Genomic DNA, 25,999 nt, shown 5'->3' with positions numbered 1-25,999 from the left:
TGGCATGTATGATTAGCTCGTTGAAAGAGAAAAGGCATTTATCTTGCTTGGTTTTGAGGCTGTAACATGGTATTGTAAAAGCCCTGAAGGAAAATGATCTGTAAAATTATGTTATTCTATTAACGTTTTCACACATGGCAGCAACAATTTCTCAAACAGGTATTCTGGCTGAATCTTTTCTTCTAATGATCGATGACAATGGATTTATTCGCTACTAGTGAACTCCCATGGTGTTGCACACTGTAGACAATAAACTATTTCTCTTTTACCCCTCTCTCATGTCTTTGCCGTGCTATTTCTCTGTCTCTCTTCTGTTTGTCACTCTGTCTTTTTATATGTTTCCTCTCCCTTTAGGGCGGGGAGCGATGGTGAGGCAGGGAAAGTAGCCATCAAACGGCCGTAGGCTGCATTTAAAGTTACAAGGCAGACGAAGCTTCCATCATATCTCTTCACCGATAACTAACACTTCACTCCAATACCTTACTTCTCTTGCAGCCACTGTTCTGTTGAAGGGTCATTCGGACTCGAAACGTTAACTGTGCTCCTATCCGCAGATGCTGCCAGACCTGCTGAGTTTTTTCCAGGTATTTTTGTTTTTGTTTTGGATTTCCAGCATCCGCAGTTTTTTTGCTTTTACCCTTTTCGATTATTCCTCCTTTTACCACTATGACCATTACTAAACTCACTCACTCCCTACTCTGACTCATTTCTTTTGAACTTTCTGCTCAGCTCCTACATTATCTCCTTTCTCTTGCTCTACTGTCACCCTTATCCCTCCATCCTCTCAATCCTCCAAGAATGGATGATGAGAGGCGATAGGCTCTTGTAACATGTTTCCTTCCTTGTTTCACTGTTGGTAGCCAACTTTCCCTTGGAAGCTTTATTTCCTCTAAGAATTCAACATTTTCTTTTGAAAAACTCAAAATAGAAGGAGGAAAGACACACTGTCTACATCTCTCTTGGTCTCTCTCCAGTGTCAGCAATTTGAATTTTTACAGTTGCTTAACTATAAATAAAACACAAAACAAAAACAGAATTACCTGGAAAAACTCAGCAAGTCTGGCAGCATCGGCGGAGAAGAAAAGAGTTGACGTTTCGAATCCTCATGACCCTTCAGCAGAACTGAGTAAAGTTAGGAGAGGGATGAAATATAAGCTGGTTTAAGGTGGGGGGTGGGGGGTGGGGGGGTGGGGGGAGAGAAGTTGGGTGGGGTGGGTGATTGTGGGGATAAGCAAGCAGTGATAGGAGCAGATAATCAAAAGATGTCACAGACAAAAGGAACAAAGAGGTGTTGAAGGTGGTGATATTATCTAAAAGAATGTGCTAATTAAGAATGAATGGCAGGACAAGCAAGGTACAACTCTAGTTTTAACTAGATGCTGCCAGCTGAGTTTTTCCAGGTAATTCTGTTTTTGTTTTGGATTTCCAGCATCCGCAGTAGTTTTTTGTTTTTATCTATAAATAAAACACACTTTATTGGGGTGTTCTGCTCCTTTAAAATTTTAAGTTGTGCTTTTTTTGAAAACTTCATTCATGTTAGTATGGGAAAAGATACTTTGCACTGAATGTTAATGTGCAAACTTACTGGGATTAGAGGGCCCCATAACATGTGGGGCACTTGGAAATATGTGCAGTGTGTCTGTCTCTGGTTGCTTAATGTAGCCACTTTCTTAACATCTGGGTTTCGCGTGCAATTAGTGTCAGTGGGTATGATGATGACCAATGCAACTCTGCTATTTAAAGGGATACTCCAAACATGTAAGATGAAACAATTGGAGTTGGCATGAAAAGGGAAAGAAATTCTGGAACTGAGTTAAGACTGACGAAGGCTACATCCCACTTCACCAATGTATCCCTAGGTGTGCTGCTGGGGGCTGTAAGGACCCAGAGATGGATGTTGTTCCTTAATAACAGGAGGAAGAAGACTGCTGCTGAGAAGGTAAGTAACAGGAGCACAGTGCCACCCTCCTGGATCCAATGTAGGAAGCCGTTAATGACCTAACCAGGGCAGTAAAGGTAAGGGTAGCGGCATATTCACCCATATCTTGATGTATGTATCACTCCAACCCCCTCACTCTTCCTTCTCAAGCCCACTGCAGCACATCACTCTTCACACCTACTTATCTGACAGGTTCACGCACCCCCCTCTGTCAGTGCACTTCCTCACATCCCCATATATTCCTTCACCACTGACATTCACCCACATCCTCATGTAACGTCATACCTCACCCTCACCTCAAAAGTCATCCTCAACAAATGCTCTTCACCTATGATTTTACTGTGGTCTGACCAAAATGTCAAGTGTCTTCTCATGCCATGTAGCACAATCTAAAGCTGCTCACCATGTCACAACTGTACTTAACCTTGCTTCCACCTATCTTACCACCACTAATCACTAAGCCGTGTCCTTATAATGATATAATATTCATTTACTGAATAAGACACAAATCCCTCATAAGAGACTGGGTAAACACGCTGAGGGTTCATTTATTAAGACTAGGCACATGAGAACAGTTATACATAGGTATAAAGCTTGAAGGCATCAAAGCTGTGTGTGTGTGCTCCGCTCAAATCAAAAGTGAAAGTAAGACTGGATCACATGACACATTTCCCATCTAGTGATATGCTGATATCCCTTAGAGGCAGGTTATAACAGGGTGAATACATTCCATTACTCCCACTGATAGATCTCTTCTTTTCTTTCTTGCAGGAGAATAGAGTGGAGAACAGTCGGGCAATGCAGAGAAGTGGCGATGCCTCTCCACAACTAACAACTGCAGAGGAGGAAGTGGCAGAGTTCATCTGAGGTGATGGCATAGTGGGATTGTTGCTGGACTAGTAATCCAGAAACTCAGTGTAATGCTCTGGGGACACAGCAGACGGTGGAATTTGAATTCAATAAGAATCTGGAATTAAAAGTCTAATGATGACCATCCCTTCCTTTAGGGAAGGAAATTCTGTTGTCCCCATGACTCCAGATCCACAGCAATGTGGTTGACTTTTAAATGCCCTCTGAATGAGGGCAGTTAGGGATGGGCAATAAATGCTGGCTGCCAGCCCAGCCAGCGATGCCCACATCCCATGAATTAAAGAAGAAGTTGAGTCTCAGTGTGCTCAGCTGTTGCAGAGGATGGCCTCCCAACTATCGGGTGTTAAGATTAAGTCTCAGACAGCCACATATTGAAGCCAGCTTCCTGATGTACTGGCAACCTTGCTGATTTTATTCCCACACCTGCTCCTTCTCAATAAAATCCCATGCTATGTCTCCTACTCCTCAACTCAGTACACTTCCTGAACTTTACAGAATGTAAAACAAAATCTAAAACAGGTTCGTAATTAGAACATCCATATTCCCAATCTGTTCCGCATTCACTCAAACAAACACAGCCTCTGTTTTCCAGAGAAAAACAACTTTCAAATACCCAAATAAAGCTTTTAAACATGGCACCCTAGCTTTTCTTTAAATTATTTTGAGAAATTGCTGAGCTTTAGCTGATGGCAGTTCAAGAAAAATCGGCAGTGGTTCAGTTGTCCAAATGCTATTGATGCATCCTTGGAAAGTGGGTAGACTGCACAGGCTCAGACATGCTCTACGTAGAACAGGGTGCATCACTTGGTTTCTGTCAGTGCAGGACAGGGCACTTCATTCTCCTTCTCTCAATGTTGATCAAGATGTGAGAGATGATTGGCATTTCCTGTTTTGGGGTACCTGCCATGAATTCTCTCAGGTCCTTCCCTTTAATCCAAGACTGGGCCCTTGAAGAGCTGGGCTGACTGACGATGATTTCTTGTGTTCGATGCTGCTTTCATCCTTATGCCTTAATTCTCCATCCTCTACTGACAACCGAATCAATGCAATCTTCTTCTCACCTTCAGATTCAAGCTCCGTGTTGGCATTATTGGTGGCTTCAAGCAAAATATCCTGGATTGCTGTACTGATAGCACCAGAAATGTATTTCCTTTTGATTCAACTCCATTGTAACACTACAGAAGAAAGCTAACATTGCCATGAATGATTCATGATCAACAGGCCACCACATGATCATGAAGGACTAATTCTACAAGCGTCATACCTCTCCCTCATTCTACTTGCATCCATCATTTTGTGTTTCCTTGTTAAAAAGACCAAGAACTAAGAACATAACTGACCATAATAAACTGAGCTAAAAAAAAAAGGCACAAACCCATTCTCCGTTTGATAGAAACAAAGATCAGAATCAATGCCAAATAAAAATTGGGTGAGATAAAAGATAAATTAGTATGATTGATTTTCCTTGAAACAGTTTGGATCTCCAGCAATGCTGTACGATCAGGAATTTGTTCTGGCTCCAGATCGGAGTGACAATTGATTGAATTGAGGTTTGTATTCAATAAGACTTTACTTGTTCTTATGAACCCACAGACTACGTCTCTGAAAAGGTCACACATAATATCTTTGAGTTTTGCTAAGAATTAGGCTTGAGTACTCGTTCACATGCAATGTTACGTTGCTTCCCTTAAAAGGAAACCTGTATAAAAAAAGGTCTCCATTTATGTGGAGCAACCATGTCAAGTTTGATTAGGTTGAACCAAGTCAATTAATCCAAAAACTTTAACCCCTTAGGACATTTATCAACTTCTGTATATAGCAGTAAATACTGTTAAAGATGACTATAGTGGAAGATAATTCTTAATATTTTGATAACATAAAAATATTTAATCATATACTTTGGTCAGATAGAACTGTTGACTGTGTTTACATGGTGTCCATATTTGTTGAAATACTGAGAAATCGACTTACAACAACTTGCATTTATGTAGCGCTTTAAAGGGACTAAAAGGTGCTTCACACAAGGGTTATTACTAAATTGACACCAATCGAAGAAGGAGACATTAGCACAGATGATCAAACAATTAACCATGGAGACAGATTTTAACTGTCATCCTAAAGGAGACCATGGGGTGGGGAGACAAAGAGATTTGGAGTGGGACCTCCCAGAGCTCAGGGCCTGGACCACTTGCAAATAACATTGACCCAGTCCAATTATTATTTTCTTTGTGGACAAATTATTTAATTGTGTAGTTTATGAATTAAAATATTCATATACTGAAAGATTGTAGGCAGATACCCACCTCGAATCACTGCTTTTAGTGGTGAAAAGAAGCAAAAATCAGAGCAGGGCAAAAAAAGCACATGGATAGGGGTTTGCATTGCAAAGCTTTACAAGCAGATGAAATAATTAGCAACGTAATTAATTATTGCCACTTTATAACATTGCTATGCAAAGCACATAAACAAAATAATGTTGACGATAATTTCAGAAATTTCTTAGTTTTCACAATGGTCGCCTAACTACAGGAAGGATATCAGTAAGATTGAGAGAGTGCAGAGAAGATTTACTAGGATGTTGCCGGGTCTTAAGGAGTTGAGTTACAGGGAAAGATTAAACAGGTTAGGACTTTATTCCTTGGAGCGTAGAAGAATGAGGGGAGATTTGATAGAAGTTTACAAAATTGTGAGAGGTATAGACAGAGTAAATGCGAGAAGGCTCTTTCCACTTAGATTAGGAGAAATAAACACGAGAGGACATGGCTTTAGGGTGAAAGGGGAAAGGTTTAGGGGGAACATTAGGGGGAACTTCTTCACTCAGAGAGTGGTGAGAGTGTGGAACGAGCTACCATCTGACGTGGTAAATGTGGGCTCACTCTTTAGTTTTAAGAATAAGTTAGATAGATACATGGATGGGAGAGGTCTGGAGGGTTATGGACTAGGTGCAGGTCAATGGGACTAGCGGAATAATATTTTGGCACAGACTAGAAGGGCCGAATGGCCTGTTTTCTGTGCTGTAGTGTTCTATGGTTCTATGGTCATTTTAAATAAAACAAAGCATATATCAGGGAGTGGATAAACTTTTACTTATGATCAGATCCAACCTCAATTCGTGGAATGGAAATGCTCCCTTTCTCTGCTGGCTGTAAATATCCTGTAGGAAATAAGTGAGGGCTGCTCCAACAAAGTTACTGCTGAGTATGGACAAACTGCAAAATTGAAGTCTCATTCAGCCATGTCTAAGGATGGCTAATAAACCATATATGCCCATAAAAGTCAGTCTCATATAAAGGCCGACCCATCATTTTTGGCATAAATGTTTGTAATTTTTCATATACCTCAGGTAAAAGTCGACCTTAGTTTCTCAGGGATCAAAGGCCATTTGCTGCCCTGCCCCACCCCCCCTCCTCTTCCCCCTCTCCCCAGGACCCCTTCACCCACTCGCCGAAGAAAGGCTGGCAGGGAGGAGAAGCTGTTCAGGAAAGCCCTGAAATCGATCTGCTTGTCTGCCAGGAGCTGCTTGAGCTGATGCTCTGCTAACATCACCATCCTGATCAGCCCAGACGACAGTGCTCCTCGAGGAGGTACAACCACAACCTAATGACCTGCTAATCTCACCCCATCGCACTGGGGCTCAGAACCAAACAGCGCAGCCTGTCGGACTGCTGCAGATCAGACCTTGCTAGGGTCTGCCCATCTGTGTCATAGCAACAGGGCAGGGGTAACTGTCCAATCAGTGAACTGATCTAGACAGACCAGCCAATCCATGCACAGGGATCAAATCAAGCACAGATGTCAATCTCTCACAACTATTGTTTGTATAAAAGTTGAACCTTAATTTTTTGCCGAAAATAATGGTCCCAAAAATTCAACTCAAGAGGAGACAGTGGCGTTGTGGCAATGCCATTGGGCTAAATTCAGTTAATAAAAGGAAAATGGAATTGAAAGCTAGTCCCTGTAATGGTGACCACGAAGCTATCATAAGTCATTGTAAAAACCCACCTGGTTCTCTAATGTCCTTTAGGGAAGGAAATCTGTCGTCCTTACCTGGTCTGGCCTCCATGTGACTCCAGACCCACAGCAATGTGGTTGAGTCTTAAATGCCCTCTGAAATGGCCTAGCAAGCCACTCAGTTCAAGGGAAATTAGGGATCGGCAATAAATGCTGGACTTGCCAAACATGGCCACATAAAGGAAGAAAACTCTTCCACGGGTATATACGTTTATAATTAGGGAACAAAACCTTACACTAATGCAGTAGGGGAGTGCTCTTCAAAGGATGACATATAAGTTGGGGAGAGTGGAGGGAGCTTTCATTTGCATTTAGCTTGTGTTGTATCTGCCCTAGGACTGTTTGATGCTAATATTGGGTACCTGAGATGGAAAAGTGTAAAATTCCCCTCTCAGGTGTTTCCCTTTGACCCGAGAGGTGGTCACTTTAAGGGATGTGTGTTGAGCTGACTGAGGATGGCTTCTTGTATGCTTGATGCTGCTTTCATCCTTGAGCCATATTCTCCATCTTCTACTGACGTTTCCAGCCAGAATGCCCTGCATTGCTGTTAACGATAGCAATAGATATGTACTTCCTTTTGATTAAGCTTCAGTGCTACACTACGGAGCTGAGCTAACACTGCCATGAATGATTCATGAGTGAGTGACATTCATCTCTTGATGAGTACAAGATTCACCAGAAGAAATTATTGTTTTATTAAAAAGTAAATATTTGACGCAATTATTATGCACTTTGCTGAAAAAATGAAGTGAATTAACCAAAGCATGGGCTGGATCAGGAATTATGCATAAAATATTAAAACTCTGATTGGTGCTGCACTGATTACTCAGCAACCTCACTGTGTGAGTTTTGCTAATTGCTTCATTCCCCTTCATTAGATAAGGGCAATTCAAAAAGAAAGTACATAGGAACAGGGGTATTGGAGGTTTTTTTTTCATTTTTGACCCCCCTGGAGTGGGAGTGGGGTGTTGGGGGAGGGGGGGGGGGTGGTTGGGGTGGTAGCGGAAGTGGGGGGCATGTGGGGGGAGGTGAAGGGAGACAGGAGGCCACTGGAACCCCAGGAGCCAGGGTTTTCTAATACGCTGTGGAGTTTTAACACCACAGTGTGAATGTGACAGCACTGACATATTCCCTGCCCAGAATTAACAGGACAAAAACAGAATTACCTGGAAAAACCCAGCAGGTCTGGCAGCATCGGCGGAGAAGAAGAGAGTTGATGTTTCGAGTCCTCATGACCCTTCCACAGAACTGAATTAACAGGTTTGGCTTCTAGTCGATTAGGGAATACTGTAGATGAATCTGCAGCGCCAGTTAGGCCCCAGCCCCGATTGGGACTCAGAGTTCAGAGCCCTGAGGGACCAGAGGCCTTGACAGGGAAGTCAGATATCTCGGGGGTAAAGCAGAGGCCTTGGTGGAGGGGTTGGGAGGTTTGTGGCTCCTGGGAGGGAGTCCAGTGGGAATTGCAAGGGTCCAGGGTGTCTGATCAGAGGGGGAATTGCCAAGACGACACTCTGGATCCAGCTGGTTGATGGAAAGCAGGGTCACCAACTCTTATGAAATAAAATAAGGGAAACTTGGACTATGGGACAGGCAGGAGGTTCTGGTGACCACGAGAGGGCTGGGTGTTTGGTAGGCTTTGAGAGTGGGGGGAGTGGGAATTGAACATGAGGGGTTGGGGAGGGGAGGTCTTGAGACCATACTAAAACATGCAACTTATTTGTTGAGTCACAACATTATCATCTCTCTGCTGGCTTACATCGCTCGAATCTCTCAAAGTCATTCTAGAGACTCCCCAGGGTCAGTCTCCCACAGGCTGTCCTAGAAAAGGTGTCCCTTAAGGGATAAAAGCAAAATACTGTGGATGCTGGAAATCTGAAACAAAAACATAAAGTGCTGGAAAAACTCAGCAGGTCTGACAGCATCTGTGGAGAGAGAGACAGAGGTCAGAATTTTCCATTGGCGATTTGGGGGCGGGGCCCGCTCGCTGACGGGAAAATGACGTGGGATGACGGCGGAGGGAACCCATGATGTCATCCCGCCCCATTTAAATATTCAGGAAGGCGGGCGGACAGCGCGATCTGCTGTCCACCCGCCGACCTGTCAATGGCCAATTGAGGCCATTGACAGGATAATTAAGGCAATTAAAGACCTGCCCGTCCAACCTTAAGGCTGGTGGGCAGGCCAGGAGCCCCAGGGGGCTTCTGAGAATACACGAAACCTCATCCACCGGTGGGATGAGGTTTCACGTTCCTTTTTAAAAATCTTTAATAAACTTTATGTCATATTTATTAACATGTCCCATCTCGTGTGACATTGTTACATGAGGGGGACATGTTAATAATTTTTTTTTTTCTATTTTTAATGTTTTTTAAACTGTCACCGATCTCCCCGAGACAGCACTTAGTCTCAGGCAGCAGTGTGTGCATGTGTGAAACAGCGCACTTTGACAGATGGGGATTCCCTCCCCACTCCCCCGCACAGGAAGCGCAGAGCGCTTCCCATCGGGCAGGCCGCTGGGTGGGCCTTAATTGGCCCGCCCACTCAAAATGGCGGTGGGGCCCGTTTCGGCGATGGAGTTTGGCGGCCCACCTGCTGCCGAGCCGGTGGGGCCCACCCGCTCATCGAGGGCTAAATTCTGCCCAGAGTTAATGTTTCGAGTCCAGATGACTCTTCTTCTCCATGTCCTTAAGGGACATGGGTCAAACAGTCAGAGTAAGGGACAATCCCTTGAAATACCAGACAGTTGGTTACCCTGACGGAAAAGGACTTAACCCCTGGATTCAACAATCCTTGCCTCCCTTTAGTTGCTGGGTTTCCTGAGGCTCGAGATAACCAGCCATTCTCTCAGCCTCATAATATATTTTTAAATTGCCAACCCACCTGAGAGCTGGATGGTCACCTGTCCTCCACATCCTGCCCCCGCTGAAACTGGGAGGGGGCGGGTCGCAGGTCAGGATTCAGATTTTGAACACTTTAGCCCCACCCCAACCTGGCCCAAAACCCCTAGCCCACCGTTGTCTTTTGGAATTAAAATTCCCCTGCAATATTCATTTTAAGGCCAAGTTGCGCTGAGGGCTTAGTGTCCGTATTCAGTTTCAGTTTGTGCCATTGATGCCAGGCAGATCCCAGAGTTGCTCCCCAGTCTGCGTTTGCTGATCTCAGTCCAATTACAATCACAACTGACCACCTCCCCCACCCCCCCTCACCCCACAAACCCCGGCTCTGGGCTAAGCAGTGGATTGTGCGAGAAGATATTCAACTTGAGTTCCTCTTTCTGTTTGCTTCATGGATGCGTGTGGATGTTGGGCGAGTTCTGATGCCACCAACGGACATGACTCACATACGAAGGAAAAAAAAATCTGCTCGACTCCCTGTCGGTTTCAAGTGCAAAGGATTTAAATGCAGCTGCTGATAAGAGGCAGCATTTTGTGCGCTATAGGGTTTTTAAAACAAGTCTTCAGTGTAACATTTATTTAGGTCAGAACAAACACAAATTATTTTAAAACAAAAACAGAAATACCTGGAAAAACTCAGCAGGTCTGGCAGCATCGGCGGAGAAGAACAAAGTTGACGTTTCGAGTGGACTCGAAACGTCAACTTTGCTCTTCTCCGCCGATGCTGCCAGACCTGCTGAGTTTTTCCAGGAATTTCTGTTTTTGTTTTGGATTTCCAGCATCCGCAGTTTTTTGTTTTTATCACAAATTATTTTATCTGGCCAATGTTTATCTCACCACCACAATGACTGAAACAGATGATCTGGCCATTGTTGTCTTTGGCTTCTTGCTGCCTGCAAATTGGCTCCCATGTTTTCTACATTACAGCAGCCACTACAGTTACTTCTTTGGTTGTAAAAAATGTTTTGGGATGTCCTAAGGCCGTGAAAGGCAAGACAGAAATACAAGTTCTTTCTTTATCCAAATGCAGGATGCATATTCAAAATTAAACCTTCCAAAATGGTGGAGATGGTGGCATAAAGGCTGGAGACTTGCTGCTTTGCACCATCTTGGGCAGTACAAGGTTGCACACGTGATTGTGGAGGGCAGTTTCTCCACTCGTTTTTTAAAAATTTATTTTTTTCATGGGGCAGTGGCTGTCACTGGTAAGGCCAGCATTTTGCCCGCTCCTAATTGCCCTTGAGCTGAGTAGCTTGCTAGGTCATTTCACAGGGCAGTTGTGAGTCAATCATACTGCTGTGGGTTTGGAGTCACATGTAGGCCAGACCCAGGTAAGAATGGCAGATTTCCCTTCCTTAAAGGACACTAGTGAACCAGATGGGTTTTTACAACAAGCAATGAGAGTTTCAAGACTAGCTTTCAATTCCAGATTTTATTCATTGAATGAGTAAGTCCGTCAGCTACCAATGGTGGGATCTGAACCTGGGCCTCTGGATGAATAGTTGAGCGATATTATCACTACGCCATCATCTCTCCTGAGAAAGACGGTGGTAACTTGGCAGTGAAAACAACTACAGATGGGATAAAATTCAGCTGGGTTCTACAATGGGTGGGAAATCCACTCCACCCGGACTCGAAATGTTGACTCTGTTTCTCTCTCCACAGCTGCTGCCTGGCCTGCTGAGGTTTCCCAGCATGTTTTGCTTGTATTCCACTCCACCCAGTAATGCTCTGATGGCAAATTTTAAAACCGATGAGCCTGATGAGCTCCAAACCCCAGGTGAGGAGGTCTCAAGTGAAAATCCCAGCAATGTGCGGACGACCAGCCAACCTGTGCACCCCGAGGGCCTGGTTATGCAGCAATATTAGCGCATATTTCCAGCCCATCCTCTTGGTCAAACAGATGATCAAACACAAGAGAAAATGAAGAAATTCAAACACTTTTCGAGAATAAAAAAAAGGAAAGGTCAACCATCACTGGGCAGGAAACTTGCTGCATCCGTATGCAGCCAACATAACATCTGCTCCTATTTAACATCTGTATAAGCACCGGCAGAAAGAAAGATCCTGCGTTTATTTCGTGCTTTCTCAAAATCCTGCACAGCCAATAAATTACTTCTGTTTTGCAGTCAATTTGTGCACGGCCAGGATCCCCAAACAGCGATCGTTAAGGGGCCTGTTAATGGGCACAAAATGGGCGCATTGAGGGCTAATTCTGGGGAAACCTTCCCCCAGTCAAAGGACACCTGAAAGATTTCCCAGCCAGTTTTGAATCAGGCCCTTTTTCAGCCTGCAAGGTGCGGCAGGTATCGGCCACTTGCCAAGCATATTGCAACGAGGCTCGAAGTGTGAGTTGACCTCAGACCTGCTAGGTGGGAGCAGGCACTGTTGATTCAGGACCCAAATACAAGCGCAGACGGATTTCCATCCCAAACTGTTTTGACGACGTTGGCTGAGGGCTAAATACTCACCAGGACACCAGGGGGAATGTCCCTATGAATTTCGTCATCAGGTCTCTTACATCAACTGATGGGGCCTGTTTAATATGGCGTCTAAATGCCTGCACCCCCTAATCAGAGAGATTTCCAGCTTTCCTTCAGTTTTACAATGAAGGGCTGGTTTTTGGGTTGGGACCCTGATGTCAGGATCACACCCTGCACTGCATGAGAAACACTGAGCCAGCAGTGATTTTACTTGAATAGTAGCCAGAGGGCAGAATCACCAGACAATTAAAGAGGGCTGGTGGGCTCTCGAAGCTGGAGGGCCATTCGGAGGCCTCGCGGCACTAAAGGAGCCCGCAAGCCTGCCCTTCACGTAAAAGAGAAGAGTGCCTCCATCTTGAGGTGGCTTCTCTCCAAACTTCTTAAACTTTTGACTTGAAAAAGTGTCTTAAGCAGCCAGTTCGCCGAGGACCCCTCCACAGAGTGGCCTATGGCCACAGCTGAAGCCAAGCAGGCGGGGAGGGCCTCAAAGCCTGGCTGGAGTGCTGGCCTCATGGTCTGCTGCCGGGAGGCCACATCTGGGCAGCTGGTCCAGTTGCTGATACCCTGGGGGTTGGGGTGGGGGGGAGCCTGACTGGAATTTTTCAGTCCGCCTCTGTAAATGGCCAATTAACTCCCCTGAATTGGTCAGCAGTCGGTAGTCCTTCCTACCCCCGATTCCAGCTCCGGGAGAATTGCCTGGGGGCAGGATGGTGCCAGGGAACGGGCACATCGGCCAGCATGTGAATCTTTGCTCCCGCTCGCCTTCGCGCTTGCCCTAATATGGTGTCAGATTAAGCACTCGGGTATCTGAGTGGGGTATATGACCACAGTGCAATGCATATTTCTAATACAACAAAAATGTACATCTTCAACAACACTGTGACCAAGGGGGAAATCAAATCATTCTGAATGTACTCAAACTGGATCAAAATGCCTCATGGGGTGGGCACACAGGGTGCGGAATATTACCAGGGTTGGACGGCTACCCCCCTCCCCCACCCCAAACAGCCCCCCACCCTCAAACAGCCCCCCACCCACCCCAAACAGCCCCCCACCCCACCCCAAATAGCACCCCACCCATCCCGAAGCAAAGTCGACATGGACATGGAGCCAACCCGCTCCACACCAGCCTGGCCAGCAGCCATAAAGCGCTGCGGGCAGGCTGAACAGGGGCAGAGTGGAACATCTGCCCCTTCACTGGGGTGGGGAGGGGGGGGGGAGGTCCCGCCCTCGGGAGCTGCTGGCCGATCAGCCCTGGCAGCTCCACCAGTGCCCGGCAGCGCCAGGAGCACATTAATGGGCGCTGCGGGGACTGCAACGAGGAAGCCGAGGTCGGCCCAACAGGTCCCCGGAAAGAAGTAAGTCCGGGGTCTTGGGTAGGGAGGGTTTGGGCAGGTGGGGGGGTTGGGTGGGGGTTGGGCAGGGGGCGGGGCGGGGGAGCGGGAGGGGGAGGGCGGTGGGTTTAAGGCAGGAAGAGAGCGGGTATTCTGTCTTGCGCAGGCACCTCCGAGGCGCAGAGGCCAACTCCCGAAGATAGAGCCTCCCTTCCTTTCCATCATTTGAAGAATTTTAAAAACATTTGGACTGCCCAATCCCGAGCAACTGCCCTCGCCGGCCGCTTAGTGGCGTGGACAGCGTGTTATTGGGGTCAATTGGCTTGGTAACAAATCTAATTGACCCTTGATTATCTATTTAAATGTGGCAGGCAGGCTGCCGATTTTGGCGCCCGCACACCACAACCTCCCCCCACTCTCCCTCCCGCCCCTGCATTATGGGGGTGAGCTCAGGGGTGGTTAGGAAGGTGGTGGGGTGGACACCCGCCCTATTATACATGGCCCTCCACACCCCCCCAGCCGAAAACTGGCCTGGCGAGGGCACAGAAAGTGCAGCCCCGTGTCTCTAGGTTGGCTCACAGTAGAGAAAATCGGTCCGGAGAAAATTTCTCTTTCAGAATAATTCTATATCAACGTGCCAACTTGTTTGAGTGAATAGCAGCAAGGTAAGGGGAAAATCCTCAGTGGGCCACTTTCAGCTAACAAGCAGTACATTGAAACATCCTGTTCTCTCCTCAGAGAAACTTATATTGTGTCGAATGATCTTGGCAGAGTGGATCTGAATAAACACCATGTGTGCTCCCAGCATTGGGAACTTCAATTCAGTACAGTGTTCTTAAGAGTGCTGCAGGGAGTTCCTAATGCTGGCTACTCATAGATACAAATGAATGAATGCTTAATTGGATGTGTGATTTATTTTGAGAGTCGTGCGGCTTTTTGAAGAGGCTTTGACTTCCTTTACACACTGGAAAAATATCAGCAGCTCAGAAAACAATGTCAAGGTGATTGAAGGGTATGAGAAATATTACACAAAATGACATAGAATTTACAGCATAGAAACCGCCATTTTGCCCAACCAGGGCATTGTCAGCATTTCTGCTTCACTGAAAACTCCTCCCATCCTTCCTTATCTAGTTCTATCAGTATAACCCTCTGTTCCTTTCTCCCTCATACACTTGTCCAGTTTCCCTTACACTACTCGTTTCAATCGCTCCATGTTAGCAAGTTTCACATTCTCACCCCTCTCTCGGTAAAGAACCTGCTTCTGAATGCCCCACTTGATATCTTGGTGACTATCTTATATTGATGGCCCCCTAGCTTTGCTCTTCCCCACATGTGGAAACATTCTCTCTGTGCTGACTCCATCAAAAGGTTTCATCATGTTAAAGGTCTCTATTGGGTTTTCACTGGAATTACAAATGTGCTCAGTGATGTTTTATGTAGAACCTCCTATCTTCCCTCAAGGTTCTTAACAGAAACAGGCCTCAGCCTTTGAGTAGGCCTCTGGACTATAATGAGAATACCTTTTGCAACTTTAGAGTTGATGCTGTCATCGGGTCCATGACTGTGGGAACAACAAAGTGGAAATCAACCATTTTACCTGAGCAAACACATAGTCATCTTGGACCACCAAGGAATTGTGATCTATAAACCCTGGGAAGGGTTTGCTGCTTGCTGCTTCTGAACAATTCTGAATTCTACAGGTGATATATTGAGCATCTGTTAAAAAAAAAAGGAAACAGAAGTGGAGAACACTTATTAAAGAACTGGTAACTCAGGAACAATCTAATACCATGCCCCCACTGAACTATTTTAACCAAACAGCCTGGAATCACCCTGCAGTCATTATTTTCACCTGAGAATCACAGAATTTTAATAAGCATAGAAGACACAAAATGGCACCACTCAAATCAATGGAAACATATCATTGACGAGCCTCATAAAGACCTAAAGCATTGATCATCTCCATATAACCTCTATTCAAGCAGACAATTGTAACTTATTGGCCCAGAATTTGCAGTTGTAATGGCGGCGAAGCTGTCAATGTTCATCCTTACTTTGGCAAACTGACAGCAACTTCTGGCCTCTACATACGCTCAGTTAAAGGAGGAAATCTAGAAGCCGCCATCAATGAGGTCCTGCTCCTCCACATGGTGCACTGTGGCAGCTTTCACAAAGGCAATTAACACAGAATCATTGACTTGACATAAACTTCTACTTTTAATGCACTATACTCACCTCTTCAAGACACAGCGTCTTTGTTTCTTTGCTTGTTACGTGACCACCTTCATTTTACCTCGCACAATCATCTCTTTTGTCATTTACCATCTCTCCTGCCTTTATCTTACCTCAGGCCTCCCCCTTTCCCGGCCCCAATAATTGCTTTAAACCTGTTAACATTTTCCAGTTCTGAAGGAAGCCCGTCGGCCTGAAATGTTAACTTTCTTTCTCCCGCTACAGACGCAGCCGCACCTTTTGAGTATTTCCAGCATTTTCTGTCTTTTTATGCCAGGAGAAACAATTTCTTTTCCTACTTGCTCTATCAACAACAACATCTTGCATTTATACAGCACCTTTAATGTAATAAAATGTTCCAAGTCGCTTTACAGGAGCGTTATAGAGAAAAAAAAATTGACACTGAGCCACGTAAGGAGATATTCAGCCTGATAACCAAAAGGGTTAAAGCAGCATCTTTAAGGAGAAGGGGTAAGATGGGGAGAAGCTTAGGGAAGGAATTCCAGGGTTCAGGGCCTTGGCTGAAGGCACAGCCGCAATGGCGAGGTAATCAAATTCAAGATTCCTCAAGAGGCCAGATTTGGCGGAGCACAGGTTATCTCGGAGTGCTGTGGGGTTGGAGGAGATTATAGGGAACACCGAGGGATGAGGCCGTGGAGGAGTTTGAAAACAAGGATGAGAATTTGAAAATGGAGGCTTTGTAAGAACCATTGTGGATGAATGGGCACAGGATGAGCAGGACTAGGTGCGAGTTAGCACATAGGCAATGGAGTCTTGAATGGCTTCGTGGTTTGAGGAGGGTAGAACATGTGAAAACTGAAACTGTGTTGTAGCTGAGGGGTAGCATGTAGACACGAAAGAGGAGGTCAAAGACAAATCCTTGGGGGACAGTGAAGGTAATGGTGCAGGGGCAGGAAGAGAGGACACTCGACGGGGTACCTTAGAGGAATTTAGGCCCGGTGGGCTAGGGGAAGGGAGGGAAGCAGCAGAGGCAGCCAGATGGTTCCAATCTTTGTAACAAAGAAAGTCCATGAGCTCCTTGCACTTAATGCTATTCATAATTTAACCCTTTAACCCACTCTGCTCTAAGGAGAACAATCCCAGCTTCTCCAATCTCTCCACATAAGTGAAGTCTCCCGTCCCCGGTATCCTACATAGACCATGACTTCTGGCAGTTCCTCTTCCTCTGTTCTTTGATAAATTAAGACATTATTTTCAACTGCAGCTATTGTGCCAGAGCAGAGAGTCTATCCAGGAGTTTGTTGTCATGGGGAGGTGATGGTGTAGTAGCATTGTCACTGGACTAGTAATCCAAAGACCCAGGGTAACGCTCTGGGGACCCATGCTTGAATCCTGCCACAGCAGAAGGTGGAAATAGAATTCAATAAAAATCTGGAATTAAAAGCCTAATGATAAAACGATTGTTGTAAAAACCCACTTGGTTCACAAATGTCTAGTAAAAGGACCCTAATGTCCTTTAGGGAAGGAAGTTTGGCCTACATGTGACTCCAGACCCACAGCAGTGTGGTTGACTCTTAAATGGCCTCTGAGCAGGGGCAACTAGGGATGGGCAATAAATGCTGGCCCAACTAGCAACGCCCACATCCCATGAATGAATAAAAAAAAACCTGCTGCTGTAGTTTGTAGAAGGTGCAGCTGATCGAGTTTTTGATCCCCTCATCAATGATGTCCTTTTGAGAGAGGTGGCTGCCAAGGTATGAGAAGTGCTTAACATATTCCAGGGTCTCTCCTTCACCATATATAGGAGGTGGAATATTTGACTGGCCAGGTGTAGGTTGATACTTCAGCTTTGCTTTGGCAACATCCAAGGAGTTTCTTCTTTGCAGAATTGAAGAGATCGAGAGTGGCTTGCAAATTTGGTGCAGAGTGGACAATGACACTGCCGTCATCCACAAATGTAGACCATGTTTGTCTATGGTGGTCAGTTTGCACAGAGGAGACAGAAGTCACTAATAAGGCCACAGGGAATTCAGGAGAAACTTCTTCACCCAGGTGTGGTGAGAATGTGGAACTTGCTACCCCAGGCCATGGCCAAGGTGAACAGTATGGATGCATTTAAGGGAAAGCTAGATAAAAATATGAGGGGGAAAGGAACAGAACGCTACGCTGATTGAGTTCAATGAAGTAGGGTGGGAGGGGGCTAATCTGGAGCAAAAAACACCAGGACTGAACCAGCTGGGCTGAATGGCCTCTTTCAGTGCTATGGAGAGGTGGTGGTGAGGTGGTATTATTATCAGTGGGCTAGTAATTCAGCGACCCAGGGTAATTCTCTGGTGACTGGGGCTCAAATTCCACCAAGGCCAATGGTGAAATTTGAATTCGATAAAAAAAATCTGGAATTTAGAAGTTTAATGATGACCATGAAACGTTGTGGACTGTTGCCCTTTAGGGAAGGAATGTGGTTGACTTTTAGAACTCCGATGGGCAATAAATTCTGGGATGCCCCCATTCCATGAACGAATAAAAAAACATTCTGCCTAATATGGCATCAGGCAACAAGATTGGAACTCTTATGAATCTGATCGCAAAGGATTTGGATGTGATCGTTGATCATACGCTGAGATAATCTCGTGGGTGTGAGGCGGTTATCAAAGCAAAGAGGATATTGAAACAAATCTGCCGGGCACTGCATTACAAATCAGAACAAGCTAATGATATTGTACAGATTACAGATGAAGCACCACAAAAGATTCAGAGATGAACGAGGAGAAGGGTTGCAGGCATTAGGCGATAAGTTATGTAGAAAAAAGTCTCTTGTGATTTAACTGAATTAAACCAGAGAAGGAATTTGAATTCACTGGAAAATAATGAAAGATATGGATGAGGTTGGGCAATAACCATAGGACCTAGGCCACAAAAGCAAATTTCCAAACCTCAAGTAAGGTTAAACTTCACCTCGGAATTACAGAGCAGGTGGAAAAGAGACACAGGATAGGGAATTGTTTTGGAGTCAACTGTGAAAGGCAAATGGATGAACATTTGTTGAGAAGGGTGAGGGGCAGGGTGGGGCGGGCTTGAAGATTATGGAGATATTAAGAGTTTTTTTCAGGGGAGACAGGGAATGAACTTCTGGTGCTCCTTAAATTTAGGGGATCAACAGGTGGGGTTCGGAGAGTCCATGATGTAGCAACCAAATGTGGAACCTGAACGGAGCTGAATGACCTTTTCCTTTTCCAGATATTACATTCGTGAAATTTACGCCATCCAACCTGGCTTAAAAGTTTATGTTGTGAAACTTAACCTTCCTCCGCTACAGTCACTGTGCTCTGCTCTGCACGACATATAATCTGCAGTGATTGAGCCCTCCATAAGGAAATATGACCAGGGGTTCAACATCGCAAACATCTTCTAACCTCGTTTTCAATTCATAATGTATACAACTAAAACATATCAGTGACACTGTTATGAGCGCATGCACCACATCAGTAAAATTGACTCTCTGTGGTCAGACCCGACTAATCCACACATAAGATTATAGTGCGAAAATCAATGGACTAATGAGACATCGGTGTATTGTATTAATATTGCATGAAAGGAATGAATCATTTGGTAATTCATTACTGATGTGCTCTGTCCTTTTCAGACTGAGTGCAGTTAGCTTTCTCAGTATTTTGTGACAGTGCAATAGCTACTGGAGTCATTCAAATTCATTTTTTTTTGCTAGGTATTTAATTGGAGACATCACAACTGAGCAACAAACTTCAGTGGCCCATATTTCCTGAGAGTTAACAGTGCTTTAATTTGGGTTAATTCGAACTGTGGGAGGCTACAGGGAGGCTGGGGCGTGATTGTATCACAGCTGGGGCAAGGCGACTGGTTGGGGCATTGTAAAGATGGGTAACTGGAGCACCATGGTCAGTCTCCTATCCAATCTCCCAGGCGTGAAGTAAAGCCGTCTTGAGTTCCACTAATTGCTGGCTTTATTTGACCAGAGTGATTAGGTAATACCTGGGTCAGTACAAACTAGAAGGAGTTACTGAATTGTAGCACTGATTATGCACCTCTGGGTTTGCCAAGCAGATGAAGGATGTTAATTGGCATTCCTTGCCAAGCAGATTAAACAATGGAAAATCGTTCTTCAGGACAGTAAAGAGCTCGGGCGCACAGATGAAACTGATCTGATTCTCCACCTTCATTACATAAATGAGAACCAAACAGACCAGGAAGAAAAGGATTTTCATTCATGCGGCACCTTTTATAACGTCAGGATGTCTCAAAGGGCTTTCCAACCAATTAACTACTTTTGAGGTGTAGTCAATATTGCGATGTAGGAAACACAGCAGTCAATGTGTGCACAGCAAGGTAATAATGACTAGATAATCTGGTTTAGTGGTGCTAGTTGAGGGATAATCATTTCCCTGTCTTGCTGTGGATGTGAAAGATCTCATTTCACTAAGAGGGCACATGGGGCCTCAGTTTAACATTTCATCCAAAGGACAGCATCTCTAACAGTGCAGCAGTCCCTCAGTACTGTGCTGGAGTGTCAGTATGGATTTTGTGCTCAAATCTCTGCAGTGGGAATTGAACTCACAACCTTCTGACTCACAAGTGGGAATGCTACCAACTGAGCCACCACAGACACCAGAAAGGCCCCAGCTCTAACCCCTGTTTAGTGATGAATTACCTGAACTCAACTGCACTGCTGGTAGACCATCATAATTAACTTGGGTAGCGAAGGACAAATGAGGTGCCAGGGCTTCACTTCCTAACCATTAGTCAGTGACTGATGGGACGTACATGCACATATGGAAGCTGATCAGGTTTGGCTGGAATGATCCCCGTGGTGGAGTAAGCAGACATTGAGCAATGCCCAGGTATCAAAGGCCTTCTGATAACCTATTGAATGCTGCAAGAAATAGTTGAGAGTGACCAGCATAGATACCTTTCAGGGGAAGCCAGATAAATACGGAGGGGGGTGGGGAGAAAGGATTGGAAGGCTATGCTGTTGGGGTTAGATGAAGAAGGATTGGAGGAGGCTTGTAAGACACATTAACACTGACATGGATTGGTTGGGCTGAATGGCCTTATTCTGTGCTCTAAATACCCTATGAGAATTATATCCCAGTTTGATTCAGCACCGGCAGGAGAGGAGGTGCAAACAACAAAAATCAGAAGGAAAACTTGACAACAATAAAGTGCGCAGGAGGGTGATGAACAAACCCACATTGAACCAAGTGTGATCTGCGTCCCAGACAGATCCAGCCTGCTATTCTAACTCAATGACAAAAAGCTCAGGAAGAGTTTCTCCACACTTTCTGAAGATGGTAGAGCAAAACTGCACAATATCTACTTGAACCTACAACTCCAACATTCAAACACGGGGGTTGACACTTCCATGGTTCAAACATCGTTGAAACCATGTAAGTAAAAAAAAAATAATTTGAGAACTACTAGGGTTGGAAATCTAAAATCTAAACTGAAAATGCTGCAAATACATGGCAGTAGCTCAGTTCAACCTCTGTAAAGAGACAAGAAAAGTTAACATTTTTGGGTATAACCCCTTCATCAGTGTAGCTTTGGTGGCAGAGTCGACACTAAAAACTCTCTCTCGCTGTGAGCAAGGGACCTGAGACGCTGGGCGGGATTTTCCAGCCCTGCTTGCTGCCGGGATCATCCGGACTGGCTGAAAGTCAATGGACTTTTGGCTGGCTGCCGGATCTATCTCTTGTGGCGAGTCCCGCCGTGATGGGGGCCGGAAAATCCCGAGCTCCGAATTGCCCGATTGTCTATAGCTGACAGTTTAAAAAAAGGGTACTTACAAAATACAAGGAACACATCTATCAGAAAATCAGCTTAAAAACCAACTCTCGGAAGCCTGTTTCATGAATACCTGACTGACATTATAGGAATATGAAAGCTAATTGCACCCTCTAGCAGTGAAAAGTCTACCTGAACACAGTGCTCTGTAAACATTCTGGATTTGATGTCCAGCTATAACTGTCGTCTGGAGCCCTGTTGCAAGAACAGAATTGGCCAAGATACAAGGCTTCTTGGGAAAACAAAGGGGCCACTGTTTTAAAATTAGGCATTGCCCTTTTAGGACAGAGATAAGGGGAATTTTTTTCCCCTCAGAGGGCTGCGCGACTTTGGAACTCTCTGCCTCAGAAGGCAGTGGAGGCGGTGTCACTGAATATTTTTAAGGCGGAAGTAGATAGGTCCTTGTTAGGCAAGGGAATCAAAGGTTATCGGGGGTAGATGGGAATGTGGAATTCGAAACACAAACAGATCAGCCATCATCTTAATGAATGGAGGAGCAGGCTCGAGGGGCCGAATGGCCTACCCCTGCTCCTATTTCGAGTGTTCGTATGTAAATGCAGATCAAACACAAAACACCAAATACTGAAAGACAATGTTACGCAAAGCAATCATTGGACCAATCCGACTTCAGGCTCTCCCTTTGTAAGGGTCAAAGGCCAGTTGCATGTTATCTATTGGAGGCGTATGGAAAACCCAGGAGATTAATCGCGTCCTGGCGAATTCTCAACGTCACCATCGCACTTTTAGCAGCTGAGGCACTTTGCTTGCTAATCATCATAACCAACCATGCACTTTCATTCATTGTTTAATGAAAGAACTCACGTCCATCTGTGTTCCTTCCTTCAATGTGCACAAGGTCTGGGTCCTTGTCCAAACCCATTACAGACCTAAGGGAGAAGGAATGAAAACAAGTGAAATAAATAAAGTTAGGACATCTTTGTCTAGTTATCTGACAGCCCCATTTGTGCTCATCTCCCATATCTCTCAACGCAGACTATCATTAGCCATTGCCCGTACACAGGAAAATCAATGCTTCTGGTTCTGGTGAAGGGAATAATTTATCACTATTTCTTAAGGCAATGACTATCTGACTGGGACTTTTATCTTTATTCAGTTTTCTTCGATTCAGAAGTGATGTGAGGTTTTACACTGAAGGGAAGTGCAGTTACACAGTTGTTGCTCACTGAAAGACATTCATCTCTGGTTAAACTGTAATTATAGCCACTGTGAGACACATTAGGATCAAGCAGTTATGAACGGAAACAAGTACAAATGTGGATTTTCATACGAATTCTTGTAAGTCAACTCAGGATCCTATGAGTATGCTTGTCAAAAGAAGGGTCACCCCAAGGACTCATCACATAACCAGAAGCAACAATACATTTCATGTGATCTCATCAAGAGTTGAAGTTGGTCGCCTAGATAGGTTCCCTTAGGATTGTGCACTGCGCCTGTTGAATTCCCTCCTCACACTCTTTGTTGAGAAAAACAATACCACATGCATTTTGAAAGGAAGATCAATCCTCATCACATGCTGATTCATTCTGCAGCATAAATAACTAGACAATCCTAGGTTCTCCGTAGGGGAATAAGACCTGTAAGAATACACCCCCCACCCCTCGAGGTTAGAAAATGTCAAGAAAAACTGCGTTCACCAGGAAATAACAGCAAATTATGTTTGTGTGGCACACTTAATGTAGATAAATGAACCAAACCACTTAAAAACAGTGTCAATTGAAAACTTCTTTCCACATTATTTAACACTGATCCATATAGAAAAGGGAATCAGAAAACACGGGGAAAAACTTGGTAAAAAAAGCTAGGGTTTTAGGACCATCTTAAGAGAGGAGAAAGAAGTAGAGAGGTGGGAATGTTTGGTTAGGGAATTCCAGAGCTTAGGGGTGAGATAGCTGAAGGCACAGCCATCAGTGGCAAAGAGATTAAATTCAGGCATGGGCAAGAGGCCAGAATTGGAAGAGCGAAGATATCTCGGAGGGCTGTAGAGATGGAGGACGCTACATATATTGGATAGAGTAAGACTACGGAGGGATTTGAAATAGATATAATGATCTTAAAATTGAGGGGTTGTTGAACGGTGTGGCAGTGAAGGTCAGCAAGTAAAGAGATATTGGGCGAATGAGATTTGGGGCTAGTTAAAATATTGGCAGCTGTGTTTTGGACAAGTGCAAACTTATGTAGGGCAGAAGATTAGAGACCAGCCAGGGGAGCATTGGAATAGTTAAGCCTAGAGGTAGCAAAGGCACGGATGAGGATTTCAGCAATGCTTGAGTGGAGAAAACGTCCAAGTTGACCGATGTTAGGGTGGTGGAAGTAGGCAGTCTTGGTGAGAGTGCAGATATATGGTTGGAAACTCATCCCTGGATCAAACGCAACACTGAGGTTGCGAACAGTGCCTTACTCAGTTTAAGACAGTTCGCAGGCATCCAAACAATGGAGATGAATGAAGTTTTTGATGGGAACCAAAGACAATGAGCGGAATCGTCCCAGATTTGCACTAAGTGCGGTAGTGGGTGGGGAAAATGACATTTTACCCGCCGGCCGCAATGGCGGGTTCTCATGCCGCACCGTACAAAACCCACTGCATTAATTATGCATTCCCAGGAAACACGCTGTTTCCATGGCGGGCAGGCTCTCATTCGCCCGTCATGCCATCACCTCGCCGATTCATCACGCTGGGCACCATATTTAAAGTGCAGCCGTGCGCACACCTCTCAGTGCTCCCAGCCCTGGACTTGTGCATAGAAGACAGGATGGCCCCGAAAGGCAAAAAGACTGCACCCCGCACCCCCCATTTTAATGATGCATCCCTTGAGCACCATTTGGACACCGTGGAGTCCCGGCGTAATGTCCTCTAGCCCCCGCTCTGGCCGCACGAGGGGCAGCAACATCACAAATCCAGCATGGGAGGCGGTGGCAGTGGTGGTCAGTGTCAATGCCCTGCAAAAGAGGACAGCCACCCAGTGCCACTACAGGATGAATGGTCTCATCTGTTCCACCAGGGTAAGTCACTCTTCTCATCACTCTCAACTCACACACTCACAAACCCATCACAAATCCACAGGGATCTCATACCTTAAAGGAGAACACTACTAACTTTCACACACACCTTCACATCTCCATCAGGCTAATATCCTCTGGAGCTCACATCCTCATCCCGTCCATGGCTCCGCTCACCACACAAATATTCATGCAGTACCATGTATCCTGCTCACACTCTCTCCAACTGTTTTCATTCAGGAGAAGCTGGCTCACAACAACAGGGAGAGGCCCCAAACCGACGATGGTGTGGCCCACATTAGGTATCTCACTCACATTAAGGAATGTGCCATCGCACTGATTGGTGAAGACATGGGCAGTGCCTGTGGTGACATTGTGGTTGGCGGCAAACACCCTCGTGAGGATCCTGCACCACATCATCCCTCTCAATGCAAATGTGAGTGCTCTCTCTCCTGCTTTTGACTCTGCTGCCATGCACTCATTATCTCTACTTTGGTTCACAGGGAGCTCTGCCAAGCGACCAACACCATCAGCCAGCCAGTCCCTCAGCTCCATTCACGTCCTCACCTCCAGCCAAAAGGACACCTCCTCCATTGAAGAGTTGGGAATAAGCAGCCTGGAAGACCCATCACAGCGCTTACCCACACCCTCCACCAGCGCAGAGACACACACCTCAATAGGGCCTAGACGTAGAGCAGGCTCGGGTTCACAATCTGGTGGTCACCACACGGACGGGTGTTCACAGCGGGAGGAGGCAGGTTCAGCCGAGCTCTCCGACATACGGAGGGCTGCTGGGGAAGAGGCGTCTGTGATGATATGAGTCAGATGATGAGCCTCTGGATTTGGCCTTCCAACTCATCCTGGAGAGTCAGCAGAAGGCAGGGGAACTCCACACAGAGCTGTTGGAACCCCTCAACAGAGTGGCACGTGAGTTGGAGGAGTGTGTCCACCTGCTCTCTGATGAAGTGGTGCCCACATGTGCACGTATGGAGGTCTCCATGGGGAGGATGGAGGATGCCATGGAGACCCTGGTCCAGCAGAATGCGGAGATGTGCGCAGACCTGCACTCCATCGCGTTAGCCACGAGTGAGTACCTGCAGTGGCAACGCAAGAGGGAACCGGGCACCTTGATGTCTTTCCAGGTGCTCCTTCCCCTCAAGGGGCCCCTGGGCACCCAAAGGGAGGAGGAGCGGCAGCTAGACACCCCTGGGTCATCCACTCAGGAATGTCAGAGGCTGCCCTCTCCCTCCGAGTCCCTTTGCCTGTGAGCCAACCACCCTTGCCATCCCTTCTACCGCTACTGTCGAACCCTCACCCTCCCACCCTACTGCCTCACTCTGCACCCCCCCACCCCCGGTCATTCTCACCATTCCCTCGTATCACGCCCACCTTCAGTTCACTACTAAGGAGGCAGTCATAGACTCATCAGAGCACTCC

The 25,999-nt window shown here is 45.7% G+C and overlaps 1 protein-coding gene across 1 annotated transcript in view; it reads right to left on the bottom strand.

Annotated features, from left to right (window-relative positions):
* The window catches only part of LOC144694615 (VPS10 domain-containing receptor SorCS1-like), a 776,365-nt gene that overhangs the window by 186,051 nt on the left and 564,315 nt on the right, over nucleotides 1-25,999 (bottom strand). Inside the window, exons 6-7 of the mRNA XM_078565215.1 lie at nucleotides 22,367-22,431; nucleotides 15,132-15,250 (exon numbers count right to left, since the gene is read on the bottom strand). Of these exons, the coding sequence (XP_078421341.1) occupies nucleotides 15,132-15,250; nucleotides 22,367-22,431 (184 nt within the window). The remainder of the gene's footprint in view (nucleotides 1-15,131; nucleotides 15,251-22,366; nucleotides 22,432-25,999) is intronic.

Source organism: Cetorhinus maximus, chromosome 20 (assembly GCF_964194155.1).
Source record: "Cetorhinus maximus chromosome 20, sCetMax3.hap1.1, whole genome shotgun sequence".
Taxonomy (NCBI): Eukaryota; Metazoa; Chordata; class Chondrichthyes; order Lamniformes; family Cetorhinidae; genus Cetorhinus; species Cetorhinus maximus.
The sequence above is the reverse complement of the archived record's forward strand: the minus strand, read 5'-3'. Positions and strand labels throughout refer to the sequence as shown.